The 22,338-nt window shown below is 42.9% G+C and overlaps 1 protein-coding gene across 2 annotated transcripts in view; it reads right to left on the bottom strand.

Moving 5' to 3' along the window:
- The window catches only part of LOC146642545 (interleukin-1 receptor accessory protein-like 1-B), a 344,567-nt gene that overhangs the window by 179,684 nt on the left and 142,545 nt on the right, over positions 1-22,338 (bottom strand). For both annotated transcript variants that reach the window (XM_085398383.1, XM_085398384.1), the window contains exons 4-5: positions 14,758-14,944; positions 11,003-11,156 (exon numbers count right to left, since the gene is read on the bottom strand). In XM_085398383.1, the coding sequence (XP_085254509.1) occupies positions 11,003-11,156; positions 14,758-14,944 (341 nt within the window). The remainder of the gene's footprint in view (positions 1-11,002; positions 11,157-14,757; positions 14,945-22,338) is intronic.

Raw genomic sequence — 22,338 nt, 5'->3', positions numbered from 1 at the left:
AATTGCATACATTATAGGTAATGACATCCAAGATGTGCCGGGCAAGGATGCCCGCCAACCCCCCAAAAAAGAAAGAAAGAAAAAAGATTTCCCTAAAGCCACAGATGTTTCAGCTGAACGTTATAGTTGTGTTACTCTGTGACTCCTTTGCTATATTGTCACTATGGTATTTCATCAGTTTGTTTTATCTAGCTTACCAGAATTCAATTCAACTCTATTTGTTTTATATAGCACCAAATAACAACAACAGTTACCTCAAGATGCTTTATATTTTAAGCTAAAGACTCTACAGTAATACAGAGAAAACCCCAATAATCACACAACCACCTATCAGCAAGCGCTTAGTGACAGCAGGGAGGAAAAACTCCCTTTTAACAGGAAGAAACCTCCAGTAGCTCATGGAGGAGTAGCCATCTGCGCTGACCGGTTGGGGTGAGGGGGGGACAGAACAAAAACAGGAAGGAGGAGGCAGCCTAATGGCCGTTACCAGTTTTTCTTGTTTAGGAGCATCTGGCTCATCATCGCTTCATATCAACATCCTTTTTTTTCACGGTGTGTTTTCTGAATTATTTGCAAAGAAGCGATGTGTTTGGTGTGTACATTTGTTACTTGACAAGAGCATTATAAGAACATTATATATAATATATACATTAGGTGAGTGTGCAGTAGTAGCATGCATGCAGCAAGCAGGTGAATTCTGTACAATAAGTGAATTAAATAAGAATAGACAATCTAACATAGACATTCAACATGTTTCATTCACATATACCGGTATAGGTGCATATAACCTATATGCTTTCTAACTTCTTATGAAAGCACCAGGAGCAATTCAGCAGACTGGAGCAACCAGGGATTGAACTACCAACCCTTGTAAATTACCTGCTCCACCTCCTGAGCCACAGCTTCGCCTACAATAAATTTAAAGTAGAAGAAACCAAGAGCTGCTCACAAAGAATAATGTTTGAATAATCCTGCGTTAATTTGATATAAACTCTTAAACAATATGAACGGTCCTCCGAAACACCCAATTTAATCTGAACTTACCCTTTCCAGGTATGAGGCGTTGTTGAACAACCAAATAGATACTCTTGAAGGACCACTACTACGAGAGACAACTAATCTAAGAGTGCCTTACCTATAGGTGGTTTGTGGAAGCTGCCATTATGACTTGTAACTTTGAGAGTGGCAGCCTCTAGAGTTAAGTGCCTAAACAGCAATACCTTATTGGGCAGGCAGGTTGATGTAAAAGGAAGGGGTTGAGTTAGATGACCTTTTACCGTTTGTCTGAGGTCTAATGCTAATCATGCAGACAGCTGGAGATGTTGTGGTGTAGTTGTTGTATTGCCGTGTGGGTTCTTTGTAGACGGGGGTGCACAAAAACCAGGCATGCATGCATCTGTCTGCTTGGACTCTCACTGTCTAACGATCACAGAGTGGAATGTAGTGGGCTCGTGGACATGGAAAGTATAATCAAGCCTTAATGCATCACAGATGTAACCTTAACTTAAATGCTATATTTAGGATAAAGGGAAATAAACTTTATTATTATAGTCTGATTATTTTTCTGTGCTCAGTGACTGCAAACAAATGGGAAAAACAATTTAATAAAAACCAAAAATTACATATTCGCTGCCTGGAATAACAGTTAGGATTGGGGGGGTTGTGCCATCGCTGAAGATGACTTAGACCTCTGAGGGTTAAAAGAATACAGCCAAACTGCATTTACGGCTGGCTGAGATCTTATCACAGTCCTGCTGTGCCTTTGAATGCATGCAGCTCTGGAATTGTTGGGCAGTTTATCTTGTCCAGATAAGATAAACATTATACAGATAAGATATACACTTGTAGAGAGCACGTTGCTACCGTAAAGTCAATGTTTCACATATGCTCAAGAAAACGACAATAGAACTCTAATCATCTGTTGCAATGTCTTTATGATTTCTGAAAATAAATGTTAAACATGAGGAACTTTAGTAATTCTAAAGTATCTCAGGGAGAAAGCAATAAACAGTCATGATCTCCACCTGAAATTCATGTTCTACAGTTATACTGCGCTTGTGTTAGACCTCATAGTCTACATTTGCAGAAAACAGCCCCAAGCTTATAAATGCATCACAGAGAACACACATGGAAAGGTTTCCATCACTCAAGAGCAGTGGTCTGGCCCAGGAAACAAAATAATGCCTGTACCCCCTCCCATTTCTAGCCAGTCATGTTGCTATGCAATAATATTCAATAGTAAGCAAGGCCCTGAAATAGCGCGACACTACCCAGCAAGAAAGCATTGTTCACTCAAGAGAAATTGGTTTTGAAAGTGCCAGACTGAAAGACTGTTAAAGAAGTGTTGCATCAAAAATTGCTTTAAGCCACAAAGCTACCATAGTGTCAGATCTGTCAATTCAAAATGTTCAGACTTGAAAGACATGTAAAATATGGGGTGAAAGGGATGAGTCGGTGCAAGGAAGAAGGCAGGAACACTTAATGTTGAGAAATATTTTCATGATTGTTTTTCAACCAGCATTTTGGTTATTTACGGGCGCCGCACACAACCAAATACACTTCATCGCAATGCGGTGCAAAAAGAAGAAGAAGAAAAGCGGGTTAACAGCATCAGTCCCAGCTCATTAGCCACACTGACAGTCTATTTTACACACCAAAGTTGCTGCTCTCCTGTATCTCTGTTTCATCACTGTTTCTTTGTTCTGTGCTGTTTAATCTAAGACATCAAACAGTGCACCTTACAAAGAAGTCATAAAACCACAAATTTCATTTAAAAATGAATGTCGCTTCCAATCACCCGGTGAGGGAGCTCATTATGATTTTAGCTGTGCTCATTATAATCAAATGGAGTCTGACCTTTTGTCCCACTGCACTGCTTTGAGAGCGGCTGTAGGCTGTTGATAAAGAGGGGAGTGACAAGGGTTTTAATAGTGAATTGTAATTTTATGTCCAAGGTTGAAGATAATATTATATGAAGGTTCATGTATACTTATTCCAGATTAGAAAAGAAAGTATTTGTCACGGTTCTGGGTCCGTTGGACCCAGTAGTTTGAGTTTTATTATGTTTTAGTTTGCATCAGGGATTGTTTTCTTGTTCTCTTGTAGTGTTGATGATGATGATGTTTATTATTTGAGTTTCATGTTTCTGTGGTGTTTAGGATTTGTTCTTCGGTTGTGTCTGCTTAGTATTTGTCTAGCTCCATGTGCCATTGTCTGTCTGTCTCTCTGTCGAGTTTGTGTCTTAGTGTGATGGTTTCTTGTTCCTGTTTTATTGTGATGGTCTGCGTCTCATGTGAGTGTGTTCAGTTTTACCTTTGTCTCGTCTTGTGATCATTCCCAGCTGTGTCCACCACCTGTGTGTAATTCCCCTGTGATTCTCCGTGTATTTAAGTCATGTCTGCCGTCATTGTAGTTGCTGGTCCGTCTGTGTATTCCACCCTGCGTCATCTGTGTGTTTCCCTGCTGTCAACCGCTAAGTGTTTCTGCTCATGTTCAGGTTCGTGTTCTGTAGTTAGTTTGTTCCCAGTCTAGTTAGTCATAGCTCCCTTTGCCGTTTGTATTTACTTTCATGCTCAATAAACCACCTTCACACCTTCACGACTGCCTGCGTTTGGATCCTCCTTCATTGCCTCCACACGGCTCACCTCACTCGCCGTGACAGTACGGACCAGCCAGATATGGATCCAGCGGCATTCACCCCACCCACGGAGCTTCGGGACCTCATCACGAACTCCGCTTCACAAATAATCAACCTGTGGCTAGAGCATGAGGGAGAAGCATTCCTCCACGTTCTGGAAGCCAGACTGCAACAGCTGCTCACGGATTATCCCTGGCTATTGGACTCACTACACCCACTCGCGCAAGACTTCATCCTTCACGAACTTCACCTACACCCACCAGCCGCTATCGCTTCCCAACCCAGCCGGACGCCGGAGGTTTTGCCCGGCCCGCCGGAGGTTTTGCCCGGGAGGAAGCGACGATCGCGCCGTCGGCGCGTCGCCCCACAGCTGGAGAATAGGACTTCAGAACTGCCGGCTGTGGTGAGTGGAAAAGACGCTCTGTCTGTTTCACCAGTTCATATGTTGAGTCAGCTGCTCAGCCGGTAGCTCAGTTGGCTTCCCAGCAGTCGCTAACTCAGTCAGCCACTCACTCATCACCTCCATCACAGTCACAGTCAGACCCAGTAGACACCATGTTACAGTCCATAGCCCAGTCAATAGCTCAGTTGGCAAGAGAGTCATCAGCCTTATCAGTTCAGCCAGCCACTCCACCACCTGTTACTACTTTGCTACCTGTAGCTCAGTTGCCACCAGTTCAGCAGCCTGTCCACTCATTTACCCAGCCTTTATCCTCACAGCCTCATTACAAGCAGGGAACACACTCCACACAAACTTTTGCTGGTTCATTTAAGCTGGCCATCTCAGAGGCAGTTGCTCCCTCTAGGGCCTCCCCAGAGGCTGGGTGTCAGTCACCAGCCAACTCTGGACCCCTAGAGGTCAAGACACCAGCACCAGCAGCCTCACCGGAGAACTCACCTGAACAGTCTCGGCTCTCAGCACCCCCTGAGAGCTCAAGTGAGTTCACCCATCCGCCTCAGTCCTCTGCTGAGTGTATTGGGGAACACTTCCAGCCCTCTGAGGACTGTATCCCACTGTTGCTGCCTGAGTCTAGCCACGGTGCTGCTCAGTCCCAGCCAGTGTCCACACTGGCAGAGGTCTCCGTACCTGCTGCTTCAGAGACTGCTTTCCCTGGAGGGCCTGAGGAGCCCGTCCAGCCTCAAGTGTCGTCTGTTGGGGGTTTAGGAGAACCCAGCCAGCCTCAAGTGTCGTCTGCTGGGGGTTTAGGAGAACCCAGCCAGCCTCAAGTGTCGTCTGCTGGGGGTTTAGGAGAACCCAGCCAGCCTCAAGTGTCGTCTGCTGGGGGTTTAGGAGAACCCAGCCAGCCTCAAGTGTCGTCTGCTGGGGGTTTAGGAGAACCCAGCCAGCATCCTGCCTCGTCGGCTGGAGGGCCTGAGGAGCCCGGCCAGCCTCAAGTGTCGTCTGCTGGGGGTTTAGGAGAACCCAGCCAGCGTCCTGCCTCGTCGGCTGGAGGGCCTGAGGAGCCCGGCCAGCCTCAAGTGTCGTCTGCTGGGGGTTTAGGAGAACCCAGCCAGCCTCAAGTGTCGTCTGCTGGGGGTTTAGGAGAACCCAGCCAGCGTCCTGCCTCGTCGGCTGGAGGGCCTGAGGAGCCCGGCCAGCCTCAAGTGTCGTCTGCTGGGGGTTTAGGAGAACCCAGCCAGCCTCAAGTGTCGTCTGCTGGGGGTTTAGGAGAACCCAGCCAGCCTCAAGCCTCGTCTGCTGGAGGGCCCGTGGAGCCCACCCAGCACATCCTCACATCTGCTGGTGGTCCTGGAGGACCCAGCCAGCACATCTCCACATCACCTTCTGTAGCATCACCGCCGTCAGGTTCCGCAGCCGTCCCGCTGCCGTCAGGTTCCGCAGCCGTCCCGCTGCCGTCTTCATCATCTTCGCCTGGTCCAGCCTCCGTGTCTTCATCATCTTCGCCTGGTCCAGCCTCTGCTTCGTCCTCGCCTGGTCCAGCCTCTGCTTCGTCCTCGCCTGGTCCAGCCTCTGCTTCGTCCTCGCCTGGTCCAGCCTCTGCTTCGTCCTCGCCTGGTCCTGCCTCTGCTTCGTCCTCGTCTGGTCCCGCCTCGTCTGGTCCTGTGGTTGCCACGCCGCCGTCGGTGCCAGCTCGACCCGTTCCGCCTCGCCTCTGCCGGCCGTTTTCCGGGCCTCTGAGATGGCATCATGGCCTTCGGGGACGGCCTCCGGAAGGTGTTCGTCGCCGCCGCTGGCATCGCGGCCGTCCTCCGGACCTGCTCGGTGGCCGCCACTGCCTTCCACGTGGTCGGCCTCCGGAACTGTTTGCCCGCCGTTGCCGTGTGCGCGGTCGGCCTCCAGAACTGTATTCGCGCCACCGTTTCCGTCCGCACGGTCGGCCCCCGGACCTGCTTCCTCGCCGCCGTTGCTGCACGCACGGTCGGCCTCCAGAACTGTTTGCCTGTCGCCACCGTTGCTGTGTGCAGGGTCGGCCCCCTGAACTGTTTCGGCTCTTGTGTTGTCGGCCCCCGGACTTTACTGTGGACTCGTGTATGGTCTTGTTTTGTGTTGGCCTGTTTTTGGTTTATTCTGGTCTCTTGTGCTCCTTGTTTTTGTTTCAGACCCTCCTTCCTGGACCCCCTCCGCCCGCCCTGGCTTGGTGCTTTGTGCTTTTTTGTTTGGGGCTGTCGGGAGCCAGCCCTTTGGGGGGGGGGGGGGGGGGGTACTGTCACGGTTCTGGGTCCGTTGGACCCAGTAGTTTGAGTTTTATTATGTTTTAGTTTGCATCAGGGATTGTTTTCTTGTTCTCTTGTAGTGTTGATGATGATGATGTTTATTATTTGAGTTTCATGTTTCTGTGGTGTTTAGGATTTGTTCTTCGGTTGTGTCTGCTTAGTATTTGTCTAGCTCCATGTGCCATTGTCTGTCTGTCTCTCTGTCGAGTTTGTGTCTTAGTGTGATGGTTTCTTGTTCCTGTTTTATTGTGATGGTCTGCGTCTCATGTGAGTGTGTTCAGTTTTACCTTTGTCTCGTCTTGTGATCATTCCCAGCTGTGTCCACCACCTGTGTGTAATTCCCCTGTGATTCTCCGTGTATTTAAGTCATGTCTGCCGTCATTGTAGTTGCTGGTCCGTCTGTGTATTCCACCCTGCGTCATCTGTGTGTTTCCCTGCTGTCAACCGCTAAGTGTTTCTGCTCATGTTCAGGTTCGTGTTCTGTAGTTAGTTTGTTCCCAGTCTAGTTAGTCATAGCTCCCTTTGCCGTTTGTATTTACTTTCATGCTCAATAAACCACCTTCACACCTTCACGACTGCCTGCGTTTGGATCCTCCTTCATTGCCTCCACACGGCTCACCTCACTCGCCGTGACAGTATTCAGATGTAAAGTTCAGGTCTGGACAACTATCTAGAGTCCTTGAATCCCTTTTGCAAAGCAGGAATGCAATTAACAGTAAAGACTTGCCATTATCCGATGTTGTTTACCATCTTATACGAAAGTTCCCGGAATTACTCAAGAGCTGCACTTTAGAGGAGCTATATTTGGTCAAGTAGATGTTGCCAACAATGACGACACCCAACACAGCACTAACCCATATTTTACTGCGTCGTCTGTATTGATTACCAAAAAGATATCCAGGCTCTCATTAGTATTTTGGGAGACGACGCCATTTAGAGTGAGTTAGATTGAATGATTGGAAATAAAAGGCCCCGCTAGATTTCTCATGTTTGACAGAAATTGGGGACAAAACGTACTCATGTTGGTGAACAGCCAAGGAGTCCAGGAGGATATGTGCAAAACACTAAAATTCTACAAATACAGAATTGCAAAGCACACAGCAGCAACAACAGCGTGATTCTGGACCCCCAACTGACAAAAAAAACAAGTCAAGCAGCTTTGGCAGTAGAAAGAGTCCTTCGTACATTGTAGTGTTACTTGATTTCCTAACCAAACATCACATTAAAAAAAAACAGCTATTCCCACTGCTCCCTCTCTGGCGTGTATCCACGATGCTGCAGTTCTTGAACTTGACTGGAAACACGAGGAGGAACCCAACGCATATAAATGTTTCACATTTTTCTCAAGCCTTCAGGTTATGTATACAACTCCACACAAACTCCCAACACAAACAGTAACTCTGAAAGTGACTCAATGATCCAAAAGTCCATGGTTACTTGGTGATTTTTCCAACTTCCTGTGTTGTGATAATTTGACAGCCATGTGGAAAAATGGAAGGACATAGTGATGATTGTAAATAAGCTACTTGCTTAGCCAAATTCACCACAAATCTTGGCAAGTCAACCAGGATTTGTGGTGAAATAGTATGTCTATCAAGAAATATCTTATATTTTCTGTATCTAACTAAACACTCATTAAGCATATACTCATGCTAGTTAGGTGAAAGGCGCCATGATACAACAGTCAAATTGCGAAAAAACTCTTGCTTTTAAAGGTGCTATAGAAATACATTTTTAATTGAATTGAAAATGGTGCTTGGAGACCAACGCGCAACCACAATTACTGTGATTGTGACCAATGGACTTGGTTTCTTCAAAGACGGCGACCAAGTCTGCAACCACTCGCAGTCAAGTCTGCTATCAGTTTGCAACTGCATCAGGTAAAATTAGTAAACTGCAGAATGACATCGACACTTATCAAAGTTGCTTTTATAAAAAAAACAGATCCAGAATACAAACAGCTGGCAGCCAGATAAGCTGAGTCTCATGTAGTTGTGTTCATTAACAAAGACTCATTCAGACTGATGGCAGCATGTTGGTAATTTATCTGGATTTATAAATGAGACAGCAATTATTTGCAAACCTTCAACAATCTGTCTGAGTCAATGCAGTTGGAGTCAAACTGCAATAGTCTGTAGACAAGTCACATTCTTTACGATCGAAAGGTGAACATTTAATGCCCTCAACTTCTGGGCGACAGTTTGGTCATGGCAACTGGTTGTAATTGATGACTGAAACTGAAAAAATTCAATGCAATCACCAGGCAACCACTCATTCTTGGTTAGTGGTTGCCTGGTGGAGGTGGTCATCCTGCTTTTAATCCAGTGCCACATGGTTAAAAAATGATGTATGAACTGAATTGTAGCCCAAAAATCAAGGCACAGTTAGTTACAAACTCTTATGTATTAATTTGGAAGAACAGTTTGTTTGCGATGCTGTTTTGTTACTTGTAGAATTTCATCCTTTATTTTTCACATTGGCCTTTTAGATAGAAATATAATGTGGATAAATGGCTGACAATTTCCTAAACAATTGAGCTCTAGAACGCTTGTTAACATGATTAATTGAGAAAATTAGACAAACTTGGGTGTTTTGCCCAAACAAACAAACCCCCCAAAAAAACCCAATTTAATATGAAGCCAGTGGATGCTTATTTTTAAGCGTTCTTTAGGAATTTTGCAAAGCTTATTTACTGTGATTCCGCCAGAATATGAAAGCTTGTGCAATTGCTGATCTAAACACCAAGCACAGGAGCTCTTTCCAAGAACAAAACCCTTTTCCTTAGGACACGATGTGTTTCATGTGTGCAGAAGCACAGACAGCAGACAGAACCAGGAGACACATCAAAACTACAGGCTAGTTAGCATGATCGGTATAGCCACCATGGCAGCGCTGCACAAAAGAAAACCGCTCCGTGCAAAAACTCCAAACTTCTTCAATCAAAACTGGAAAATATATAAATAAATCCAAAACTCTGAGGAAAGCAATTCTGTCTAAAAGGAAAGCAACTGAGCCAAAAGCAGAGTGAACACTGGCGTTGCTTTCCAAAAGATAAAAAGAACTCCAAGTTTCAAGAAATAACAATGGGAACTTGTATCACACTTTTTTGCCTCGAGGCACACAATTGCATCTTAAAACTTACAGCAAAGGTCAGAATGGGTAAAAATTGTTCAGTTTATATCCTAACAGTTCCAGCCAGAGACCTACTGCTGCTGTGGAATTAGACAAAAGTCATTCTAATCACTTCAACAAAAAGAGAGACGCATATTCCTCTATTCATCTATTAATTTTTCCAGACCATTTAAGGGCTCTCGCAAAGAAAAGCAAAAAAAAAAGTATCCACACCTCTAGCAGACTGCTTGAAGGGTGTATTTCTTTTGAAAAAGTCATAAATGCCTGCTTTACTGCCACGGCCCAATCATCAATCATCTTTTGCTACCTGTTTTGAAATGCTGAATGTCTCTACTGTAGATAGAGAGATTAAGACTGTTGGGATGACATTTTGAGGCTGGTGAGAAAATGATGTATGACTTTGCTCGGCCTTCGCTGGAGTCTCTTAAAAAAAAGAAAAGAAAAGGCACTACAATGTGCAATCCAGTAGCAGTTAAAAGCCATCGCTCCGTCTGATCGTCACACAGCAATGGAGGTGATGATGACGACGGCTGTGCTGAATCCTAACAGTTTCTCTGCCTGTCCCAAACCGCTTCCCTCTGCTCTTCCTCTTTTTCTTCCTGTTTTCTTTTTGTTTGTTTTTTTATTCTTCCCAGCTGTGCGTCATCTGGCATTTGTTTGTATCCTTGCAGACATGAGCTAGCACAGGAAAGGTGCGCCGAGCCAAATGAGTCACAGAGAGGAGAAGCTGTGGTCGTATGAAGGCAGTCAAAAGAACACGAGCTCCACTTTTACATTAGCATTTTCCACTGGTTCAGATCAGCCATGCAGGGCCGTTTTATATCCAGCAAGCAACCTTATTTCCCTGAAGATTGATTATGTTTAAAGCTTGGTAGTGAGGAAACTTTAGTAGGAGTTCTAGCATAAGATTCAAATAAATAAAGCAGGCAACAATAAAAAAAATTATGACTCTGTTTATTGATCACACACTTTACTCAGGAAAACTCTGCAGCCTGATTCCCTTCACATACTATATGCCTTTAAAAAAAAAAAAGGAAAGAAAGAGAGAGAGATAATTAAGCTGTAAATTGTGGGATAGTGCATGGCTTGTCAACCTTGGCTGTGACACTGACAAGAAATCTGTCACCTGCTTTAGGTTCAGACTTAAATATTTCAGCAGCCTTAAGAAAAAAAGTGCTGAAGTGGCTCTGGGTGAATTCCACTGCTAAGCAATTAAAGCAGCCTGGAAGTCACAGCGACGCTATTGACTGCGACACTTTGGCAAAAGGTGCAGTGATCAGCTTTAAAAAGCTTAATTTTGGGGGGTTTTAAGTGACTCGAAGCAACTGTGGAAAATAATCACCAGACAGTACGCTCAGAAGCATTAGCAACAAAAAGGATGTTCTGTGGAAGTACATTTGTTTAGAAATTCACTGAATGACAACGGATTTTCCATTGATCTTTCTGCGTGCGGTTCGTGGCACTTATTTTTGCTGGAGTTTCTACTTCACTTCAGTGAAAATCTTCACAAAAGCAGCAGGAGGGAGAAAAATGAGGAAAGGCAGGATACTTCCTTACCTGTGACTGATAGCTCAGTAGTCCTTCGCACCACAAAGTTCCCAAACGGCACTTCACACGTGTAATTCCCAATGTCATCTTCCCGTACTTCCTTGATGGAGAGAATGTCCTTCTTCCTTTCAATGGTTTGTCTCCACTGCTTTGGCTTGCACTCCTGTTTTGTTTTGTTTTTTTAAAGACAAAACAAGAGGATGGAGATACAACTTGTAAATGTAAAGCATGAACACTGGTTTCTTTAAAGTAAGAGGGCGGGGCTACAATAATTTTCACATTTCCAGTATCAAGTGAACCCACGGAGTTCACTTGATACTAGGAGAGTACCCGGTTCTCTCCGGGTACTCCGGCTTCCTCCCACCGTCCAAAGACATGCAACTTGTGGGGATAGGTTAATTGGATAATCCAAATTGCCACTAGGTGTGAATGTGCGAGTGAATGTGAGTGTGAATGGTTGTCTGTCCCTGTGTGTTGGCCCTGCGACAAACTGGCGACCTGTCCAGGGTGTACCCCGCCTCTCGCCCTATGACAGCTGGGATAGGCTCCAGCGCCCCCCGCGACCCTGAAAAGGATAAGCGGAAGCGAATGGATGGATGGACAGTATCAAGTGGTATGATGACAAACTTGCATTCAAATGTCATATAATCTGTACTCTGGACATCATGAGCCGAACCAATGAACAACTCTAGACAGTGTTAAGAACTTTAACTACACATTTAATCCTTCAGATATTTCATATAAGAAAAGGAAGTGTGCTGCTGTAGTAACTGAAAGACATCTGTCAGCACGACGTTTGGCCTTTCAAATCCAAACAAATCCTGAAAACACAGTTAGAAACCAATCGCATATAAGAAATGAATGTGCAAAATGACATATTTGCAAAGTTCTGGTATATCACTGTGCAGACTGTAATTATATTGACAGAATGTATTATTTTACTTTTTATTCATTATATTTTTGTTTATTGTGAACTCATTGTGGACAAAAATCATGTGGGATCATGTTGACAGAGAACAGCATAAAAGGGAAGCTCTGTTTGACTTATTTACTGTATTCCCGTGTATGTTTTCAGCTTTTATATTTCTCATTTTCTTAGCAAAATGAAAGGGAAGTATCAAGATTTTTGCACAGTACTATATATTGCTTGGATTTATTGATCTCCTTTGCCTACTAGATTTGTGGTGTTAAATTTAACACAGTTCACAGTTTTATGACCAAATGCTCTCAGTGCTTTTTGTGTATTAATTATTATATCTGAATTTACTGTACTTTCACATCGATGCCTGTCAGATTCAGTCTCAGCTTCAAAGTATATCAGATTTTAAAAACAAAACAACTAAATCTGTAGAGAACCTCTATAACTAAACACCGTATCATAAAATACTCCAGCAGCTTTATAGCAGAGAGACCTCATATCATATCACACAGCACACAAACTTTGTTTGATGCCAGATTTCAGACATTAGTTTAGTGAGCTCCTGTTGTCCCGACACAAATACTCTTTTAAACTGTGATGTATGAGACCGGGTGCCTGCGCATTTATCATTCTGAGGCAGGACTGCAGCACCAAATTAAGCTGCACCACCTATTTGTAAAATCATTACTGGGTTTATCTGTAAGTTCCTTCCTAAACTCTTAGTGATTTTAGGATTTACTTCATTGGGTTGCATCATCAGTATTTGCTCGGTTGCTTGGTAACATCTCTGGAGCCAATCAGAGGCAATCAGTGTGAACAGGAAATTATTTCAGCATCAGGAGCTGTAAGAGCCCAAAATAACACACCGAGGCCAAATTATATATTGGAATAATTGGAAAAAATAAGCACCAGTTTAATAATATATATTAATACACATATAAAAAATGTTTTTTTTATGTGAGAGTATATTGAGTCAGAGTGAATAAGAAACATTACATTATATTGGCCTAATGGTCTGCAGTTTCAGGTCTTAAATTAGAAAACTATTATTAACTTAATGGGTTCATTAAAGGGGGCTAATTCTGTTCATTTTCATCTACATATTTTTATCTTGGACTTTACTAGGGTAGCTTTGCATGATTCCAAGTTCAAAATAATTCCTATTTGTTATACACTGTAACAGTCTCTGAAATAAGCTTCTTTTTTTTAGCTTCATTTATTCTTTTATAAGTCAGTTTTCCACTGATTTGCTGCCCCTCGAAATCAGACAATTTGAACAGATGGTGGGTCCCACCCACCCACCTCTATCCAGCGTATGAAGGTTCAGTCACACAAGGCTAGAGGCTGGCTGACAAAACCTCCTTGCAGTTGCTTTGATTACTAGCAGACTGTCACAGTCGCCTGTAGTTTGCATTTACTAACTATGAAACAGTAGTTGAACTTCTAAAAGTGAGATGCAAATTAGAAACAGAGACCAAATTTCCCACGTGTGGGACTAATAAAGGTTATCCTATCTTATCTTAAATGTGCTGATTTATATGATAAGAAATAATTTGTACACTAAAGGTAAACAGTCTATTTCCAGTTAGCATCATACTCTTCAGAGTTTGCTAGTCGGCAAGTGTTTGCAGCCAAGTTATTATATTATTCTGCAGAAACTATAACAATCTGTTAGCAAGTAACCACAAGGTTTCCTGGGCAATATGCACTTTTCCGTAGTTACCGGTGGTTACCAGTGGGTCCAGTACAGTCTGTAGGCCTGTGTGTCAGAGAAACCAAGCATTTTATAATATATATTTTGCACAAGACATTTTCATTAAGGTTAATTAAGGTGACTCTGCTACACAATGTTGGTTCTGGAGCTTTAAGGAAACCTCCGTTCTCATCGCGACACATGTGAAGAGTTCTAAACATAAGCAAAAAGTGAGGATGACAACATCAGCACGGATAACAAATTTGTACAGAATGTGATGAATGTGAAAATCATTCTGGGCACTGGTTGTTTCCTTTCACATCAAAATCGGGCTCCGTGTGCCCAACAAGCAGCAGGGAGCAGATTCCAACACAGAATGACAGACCTGGCTACTCTATAACTGCACTGACAAAATACTGTGTATCGTAGGATTGGTTTCTAACTGTGTTTTCAGTATTTGTTTGGATTTGAAAGGACATTTTTCCTATGCGCACATGTGTTAAAAATGGAGTTCAGCTTGTAATGAAGAGACTAGCTTTTAGTTTCAGTCACTGATAATTTACCTGATCAGTTAAAATCTGTGAATAGCTGGTAAACACTACACTGGAGCCAGGTACACACAGAAAACAACCTAAAGTACAACACGAGTCTTATTTTCTATCTCCACAGCCCATGTAGCCACGTAGGTGGCGATCATGAAGTAGGCATGGACTTTTAGAAACAGCCTTTCAACTTTTGGGCCACCTGAGGCAAAAAAAACTAGGGCACTGTGGGAAGCGTCTTGCAGGATTGAATCAGCCCACCAACAAAGTGAGAGCCAATAACTGGAGGGTGTGGATCCCACTGGCATTATCTGCTATTTTAATTTGATTCCGCGGGAAATGGAAGTGGCCACCTAATCAAGCACACTTTCACATTTGATAAATTGGCCCCCGAGCTGCGCCTACGAGCTCTGGCAAAGAGGCCTGTTGGACACAGAAGGCCTGCCAGGTCGGTTCCACTGTGGGCCTCCCAACTCTCCACACAACAAGCAATATTTTTCTCTTTTTGTTTGACCGCTTGAAAATGTGGTATTTAAAGCTAAGTTTAACCAAAACACGACCCTAACCCTTTGTTGATAGAGTGATAGCTGATGAAAAACTCTAACCATACCTTGTACCACACGATCTCAGGCTCCATTCCTTGCTGTACATAATCCTCAATGCCTGGGCAGATGATGTCTTTGCTTTTGCTCAGCTCCGCCTTCTCAAAGAACCTCATTTTGGAGTTGTAGCAGAGGTCTGTGTCATTCTCCGCCACCGTGAGGGACATGGACACCTTCATGCAATACGTGGAGTTCCTGCAAAAGATAAAACGTTAACAAATCGGTCAGTGTAACAAATGGACCCGCGTCACTTTTTGAGCTCTTGCCAGCTGCTGAGCCGAGAAGCTGTCAGCAGTCCATCTCCGAGCCGCTCAATCAAAAATTCCTGGGCTAATTCCTGGGATTGAATGTGAATCATTAAACGCAACAGAAGGAGACACAGAGAAACCTTTGATTTCTTTTAAAGAAAACCTGCCTTTAATGCTGAATAACTACTGATTCCAACAATGAACAGCAATGATGCATAATCAGCTAATCTGTGCATATGAATATATATATTTGTATATATACAGTACATGTGTCCTAATGAAAAACCAATGGGTGTTATTGAAGAGCTAGAGCGCTTACAGTCAACAGCACTCGAAGACTGCCTTTTGTTTTCATGCGTTTTCGCAGATACAGTGCGAGCTAGCAGAAAATGACTTGCTACAACTGATGTACTGTAAGTGCTCAGGTCATACACATAAAGAAGAGAATTTATAACGCGAGGGAGAGACGGCGTAAAATGCGAGATTACTCGTGATGTTTGGAGACTCCATGCTCGCCTGGCTTCGCAGATACGGCAGAGTATTAATCCACGCTGGAATAAACATTTCATTTTACTGCTCGGCACTGCGGCGCGCACCTTCAGTGATTTGTGTGTCTAAATGTGAGTCAAGCGCTCGTATGCAGGCAAGCTCGAGGTATCCTGGATGAGATCTAGGCCTGCCTGAGTGGGTGTCGCTTCACGGACAGCCCCGTGAGAAGAAGCGATCCAGCTGCTAAGCACAAGCAGCAATCCTCTTTGTGTCATTAATGTGACAGCGATTTTGAGATCGGATCTGCTGCTCGAGTAATTCTTAACCCAACTTGGGGAATCGATGAAGCCATTGATTCGCTGGGAAAGTTGTGCTATTTAAAGGAGGAGGGGGGGAACAGAAGCAAAGGTCCTTGATGATCAATTTATGCAATAGGGGCACCTTTTCTTTGCCCAAACCGCCTAATAAGACTGTCACAATTGACAAGTACTCTTCAGCCCTACTGCAGCAAATCCCCCCCCTGGTTAAAAGACCAACAAATTGGCAGTGTTTAGGAAAATCTCACAGCTAATTTTCCAACTAAAGCTGGTTACACAAATTGAGCTGAACCAACAAACAATTACAAACATGTTAAATCCTTACATAATTGCGAGGCATTAGCTGCCTCGTGGATTAGCGCGAAAACACACTGGTCTTCACCACAGTGTCTGCAAACAATCCCACGCCCCCCACCCCCCTACACTCGAACTGGACGGCTCCACACGCTCCTCTTACTGTAAAGTGTGCCATTTTTCCTGAAGCCCGGATGCAAATGTGACATGATGTGGAGATTATCCCAGACAACTTCTACCAGATGGACACCTGTGCAAATGAGATCCCACGGGTGCGCTCTCTTCCCTGTTAAATATTCTGGGCAGCGCTGATAAACTCGCAGGCTGGTAGCGAGAGAGAGCGAGAGATAGAGAGCGAGAGAGAACTGTGTCATCTGCTCTGCATGAGTGATCGATGGTGCGGGCCAACACTCTGTCCTACGATGTCTTTCCAGCATTTCACATCCATCACTGACGCCTTTTGAGCCTGGAGAAGCTGGACGATCTCTTGACTATCCACTCAGCATGTGTGCAGTCATATTCAAGAAGCTCGCTCAGAGAATAGAGCAGGGGAAATTATCCTCCCGCACCACAGTGGAGGACTCGACTGTACGCCATGCAATGTAAACTCCTTGTGGATACAGTGATAACAAGCTAGGTGATACCATGGCATTAATGGGCGCGAGTGCCTGTCAAACGTGTCAGACTGAAGAGGATATGCAATGTCGTGGCAATGATAGATAGCATCCTGCATACATCAACCCGGAGCAGAGTAAGGCTGACAGCTATGGTACACAGCTGGAGGGCAGGCAGAGGACTTGAGATGCAATATGCGGCAAATTCAGTGAAATTATGTGCAATGGTCAGTTCGGAGTTAAGCAGCCTGGAGAAAAGAGTATGGCTGTCATACTGGCAAATACTCAGGGGATATGGTAGTGGCTGAAATAAGGGGATAATTAAAAGCTGACTATATATAAACTTTGATACATATATTTTTAATTTCTTTTATTGACTGAGAATAACCCACCTGAAGATTAAACCACACTGAACCTGCCCCCTTTTTTTTGCTCAGCAACTCTTCCATCTGATATTAAATAATAGGGCTCAGAATTGATTTGAAAATTCTCCCGAGAATCCGGGGCACCTGTGGGGAAATTAATGAACTAACTTAATGAATCTCTTAATTAAAATAACTCCTCTCCAATATAAATCGCATGATGAAATAATTGACGATTTATTACAGCTGACTTTCGAGTAACAATAAGGTTGTTAGGGAATCGCCTGGTGTAAAGCAGACACCGCGAGGCAGAAAAAAGAAATAAAGTCCAAAGGTTGATTAAAGGTTACCTTGAGACAATATCATTACTGGCAGTGAAATGAACCCACCGCAGGTATTAACCCTAAGAGATTTAATGCAGGCAGCTGATATGCTGTACAGTAACATTAGGGTCTTACCTTAGGCTGCTATTAGCATTTAAATAGAGATGTCTGAGGTTTACCTTGGTACAGATGTTTTACGTAACAATTTATGCTGCAATAAAATAACACGCTGCACAAAAATAGTGGGGTTTCTTTTCATATTTTTGCCTCTTAACAACTCTGAAACTACTTACAGTCATTTTAAAATGCAATAGCTTCAAAGCTGCTGAAAAAAACGAATCTAACAGCAACAACCTATTTAGAAAAATTGTCATTGGAAGTTTTCCAACTATCTCATTAGCATCCAAAGGAAAATTAAATCCAACATCCAGGGTGATGGATGCGCGTCCTTCATCGATGCAGTTTGTATTTCTTTCTTTTAAAATAGTTTTAAAAGGAATTCTTACAGCAACCAGGACAGAGTTTGTCTGCGTGCATTGTACAGAGGGATTGTTACTACTACTAAAAGCGCTATACAAATACAGGCCATTTACCATTTACAACCGAGTAAATTCTAATAAAAGTAATTTATTAGAATTTACTTGGGTCCTGATGAATGAGTCCTGAAAAATTGATAAAAAACCCTAAACAGGAGTCTGAATTGGAAAAAGGATGATCAAATCAACACAAAACCATCCTTTTAAAGAGTCCTAATGAGATTGGAGGATGCGATCTTTCATACGGATGAAAACAGCCTTGAATAGTTTAGCTCCTGCGTGAAAATTAAGCATGAGCAGTCTGAGCAAAAACCAAAACACTGAAGGTCATTTTTGACACGTCTTTTTAGGACCCCATTGCCATATACCAGATTCAGGAACAAGCCTTGCTACATGCTTTGCTTGCCACTTGAAGCTTAAAGTTATGAGAAATCTAGGGTCCATGCTTTTTTTTTTAAACTTTTTTTTTTGTTATTGGTGAGAGAGGCAAGAAGGCTACGAAGCTAAGGTCTCAGTCACACAGCCATAAACCTTGTTGGCAACTCTGACTAACTGGGAAAAATGAGAATTCCCACATAGTTTGCAGGTTGTAACTAGATATAATTGGTCCCACAAAGGGTCCCGTATCGAAAACCTTTTTATGTTTCTGTTGGTTGCTAGCAGCCAACCAAACACCGTGTAGAAGTGCAACTTGACTAAGTGCAAAACAAACTGAAAACAAACTGAGAATGTCTGATTTCAAAGCAAAGGTTGCGCTTTACTGCTGCAACCGGCCGGCACCTAACAAAAGGTTCAACTTTTACTTTAAAGCCAAGTAGTTTCTTTTACCAGTTTGCATTGCACTTCATTGTTCCACTACCACTTACTTACTTTCATGCAAACTACCGCCAACCATGGCAATCTGCTAGCAACCATAGCAATTGCAAGGAGAATGTTGTGACAGCGCTACAAACCTCTTTGCAACCTATGTTACCCAATTGTAGCAACCTCTTGTAACCACTTGACAACTGGACAAGAAATACACACTATTCCCTTGCAACCAGTGGTTACTAGTAGTCAAAAGAGTCACGGTTTTGTGGTTGTGGATTAATTTATATTCCTTAATTATTGTTATTCATGGTTTTGATTCTCATTATTATGTTTATGTTATATTCTTATGTTATACTATTTGTTCTTAGGCTTTAGGTTCCCGTTTTCTTGCCTTCCCCGTGTTCCACGTTTCTCATCTTGTCTCCTTGTTTCCTCTGTCTCACAAGTCAGTCGTGTTTCTGTCTCTGTGTCAAATCTCCTTCCCATTATAAAGGAAACCAGTTCTTTCTTTCTAGTGGCCAATAGGGCTGGGCTATATCATACCGGTCACGGTAATACCGGTGCAATGTTGGGCAACGATCGGAAAATGAAATATCGCGATAGAATATGGGTAAAACGCGCATGCACAGTGCTTTTGTTTACATGCGCACATGGCGGCGACGCAGAATGAGAAGAGAGAAAGCGCATCGTTAAATGAAACGGATGAACCAGAATTGGTTTGTAAAAATGCTGCAACTTCAGTGGTGTGGAACAAAGCACTATTTTTGGTAGCGCATGCTAGCAGGCCGTCGTTATTACTTTTTTTGAAAATACGGCACAAAAATCAATCCTTTGATTTTTCTGAAAATCGACAGTGCCCCTTATGATCCCGTGTGTCTTATGTATGAATTCTGGTTGTCTTTACTGACCTCGAAATGATTTTATGTACACGGCGCTCGAAAATCTGTCAAATGTTTTAGTATGACTTTGCTAAGCTACGAAGCCACACCGCTGGATGGATTGTCGGAGCATTACGGCTGTAGTAGGCAGGCGCCTCGCGGAGTGATACGTACTGTGCTTCAACATAATATTACCGTATTGTGTGTGCATAACCGCTTTTTAAGTGTTGTGGATATTATACATGGTTATGCTGAGGATATGTCGGCCAATTTCCACTGGAAATGCCTTTTGGTTAAACTGTCAGCAAGGAATTTGCATTTTCACTGTTAATTTTTTATATAACTTTAATGCACATAAAAAACAGCTGCTTGTTTAAGTGAAAATACATTGATGGGTTTTGTTGGGTTTTTTTGCACCAATAAAGCTGAGGAGTTGTAAAGTATTTTGTCTAGTGTCAATTATATCGTCAGTTATATCGTTATCGCAAATTTTCAAATGTATATCATGATAAATATTTTTGGTCATATTGCCCTGCTCTAGTGGCCAACAGGGGTAACTCCTATGGTTGTAAAAAAGAAGTGGGAAATAAGTCTCTAGAAAAAAAAAATCCCTAGGCTCCACTGACCCATGTCCCCAGTCAAACTTTTCTGATGAGTTAATGGGCTCATTTGCTCATTTCACATCTTATTTAATGAAGCATGATGTCACGTTTGGAAGCCAAGAGAGAATTTTTAGATACAAATAGGGTAAAGCAGTGTGGTTACTTCATGACTCAGTGTGTCAGGAACATTTGATTTTTAAAAAGCTAAGATGGTGACAGGTTTATGTTTGGTCACCATAGAGGAGAATCCAGGCTGTGGTTGCATAGGTAACCATCTAATGCATTTACCATGCTTTAATGTAATCAGGTAATAGTGCTCTTTGCCTGAAAGTTATGATACTTTCCCATTCTGTATCCCTAACCATTATTCACCTATCATTGCTACGAGTCACTGAATTTCAGAGACAACCCACAGTCTCACCATAATGTTTAACCTCTCGCCATTAAACATTACAAATTCATGATGTCAGATATATAGAGCATCTTAACTCTCTGAACAGTCTATATGCTTATAAGCAGTTATAACAGAGGCGAGGAAGACTATAAGTGCCATAGGTAGCAATGGCTTTACAAAAAAGGCAGATAAACATCAAATAGCGATTCAAAGCAACAGGTACAAAACTGTGAAAAGTAAAGGTCAGAAGGTGAACTTGCTACCAAGCAGTACTCAGATGTTGGTATTGTAAATCTGGATATAGGTGTAAACTGTAGCAGGGACACAAAAGTTTCCATGACACACTGTCATCTGTGTCAGCCCCCAGGTGTATTGCACTACCTACCCTGTCCACACCTAGCCAAGATTAACCCAGGCAAAGATGGAGTCGGCCCAGTTACTCTAAATCAGGTTTTTATGGTCTCTGTATTATTTATGGGCAGAGCGAAGGTCACAGTGAGCGGTGGGAAGACTGGGGCTCCTACCTGTAGCGTCTGCTCATAACTCACCTGTCAAATCCAGCACCAAGCCTAGGATGATTAAGCACCGCGGCTACCCAAATCTGACTGTGGGCCAACTTGCTCCTACTTAGCCCCTGTCTAAGAGTGTGGCACTTGTCTGCCATACTGGAACAACAGACTCCTTCCTCAATAACAACCATCCACCTTTTATCTCTCTCTCTCTTCCTCTCTGCTTGTGGTTTGTCTCTGTCTCTGCATCCACCCGCCCAGCCGCCCTTTACTCGCCTGTCTTGTAGTACACAATTTCTCAGAGTGGAATGCACACCTCTGCGGATAATTTAGTTTAGCCACGCTGTGAAAAACACACGCCTGCATCCCTCTACACATTTGCATCCACACACACACACATACACAAGCATGCACATCCAAAAACACAAAAAACATGGAGCAGCAGTATCTCTGCACTGTGCAATACGCAGTGCTTACAAGACTAACTACAAGGGACCCCACTGAAGTTCAACACAGCTTTAGTCACATTATGTGGCTCATTATGCAGTAGAAATGTGATACCTTATTTTTAATGCCTTTTTTCTCTATATCTTTAGCAGTAAAGCTGTACTAACTTGGCTACAGAAAATACATTAAATAATGTAGTGTAGATTTATTGAAAAAAAAAAGGTCCACTAATAAGTAAAGTTTCACGTGAATGTTTTCAGGCAAACTTCTTGGAACTAAGTGATTATTTTGAATTTTAAATTATATTGTTAAGTTATATAATTTTGATTATACTGAATTTTGGAAACTGATTGCAAGTAGATTTGCAACGTCTACTGAGTTACGTCAGTTGTATTACCGTATTATCACAAATAGATTGTAATTGTCAACTCTAATCCATTCAATCACAAACTAATTGCAGACTGAAAGCAGACCAAGTCCCACATGATAGACAACACCTGGTTCCTGCCTTCAAGCTGCCATTTCAACTGCAACAAGATTGCAAGTTGATTGCACAAAGTCACTCTAATTTTGGTCGTGCTGTTGTCTCCCTAGTGTGGGTTTTTTCCCTTGCATTTTATGTATTCAATTAAAAATGTAATGGAGCAAAGAGTGTTGTTTACAGTGGAAAAATCCTGACCATTGGAGGGACTTTTTAAATGTATTTTAATTTATTTATTTACAAATATTTTGTGATATATTGTAGTTTAATTTTTCACCGTATGGT

Source organism: Rhamphochromis longiceps, linkage group LG23, assembly GCF_057381845.1.
Source record: "Rhamphochromis longiceps isolate RC_006_pf linkage group LG23, R_longiceps_female_GT1.1, whole genome shotgun sequence".
Lineage (NCBI taxonomy): Eukaryota > Metazoa > Chordata > Actinopteri > Cichliformes > Cichlidae > Rhamphochromis > Rhamphochromis longiceps.
This window is presented reverse-complemented; position numbering and strand designations above follow the sequence as displayed.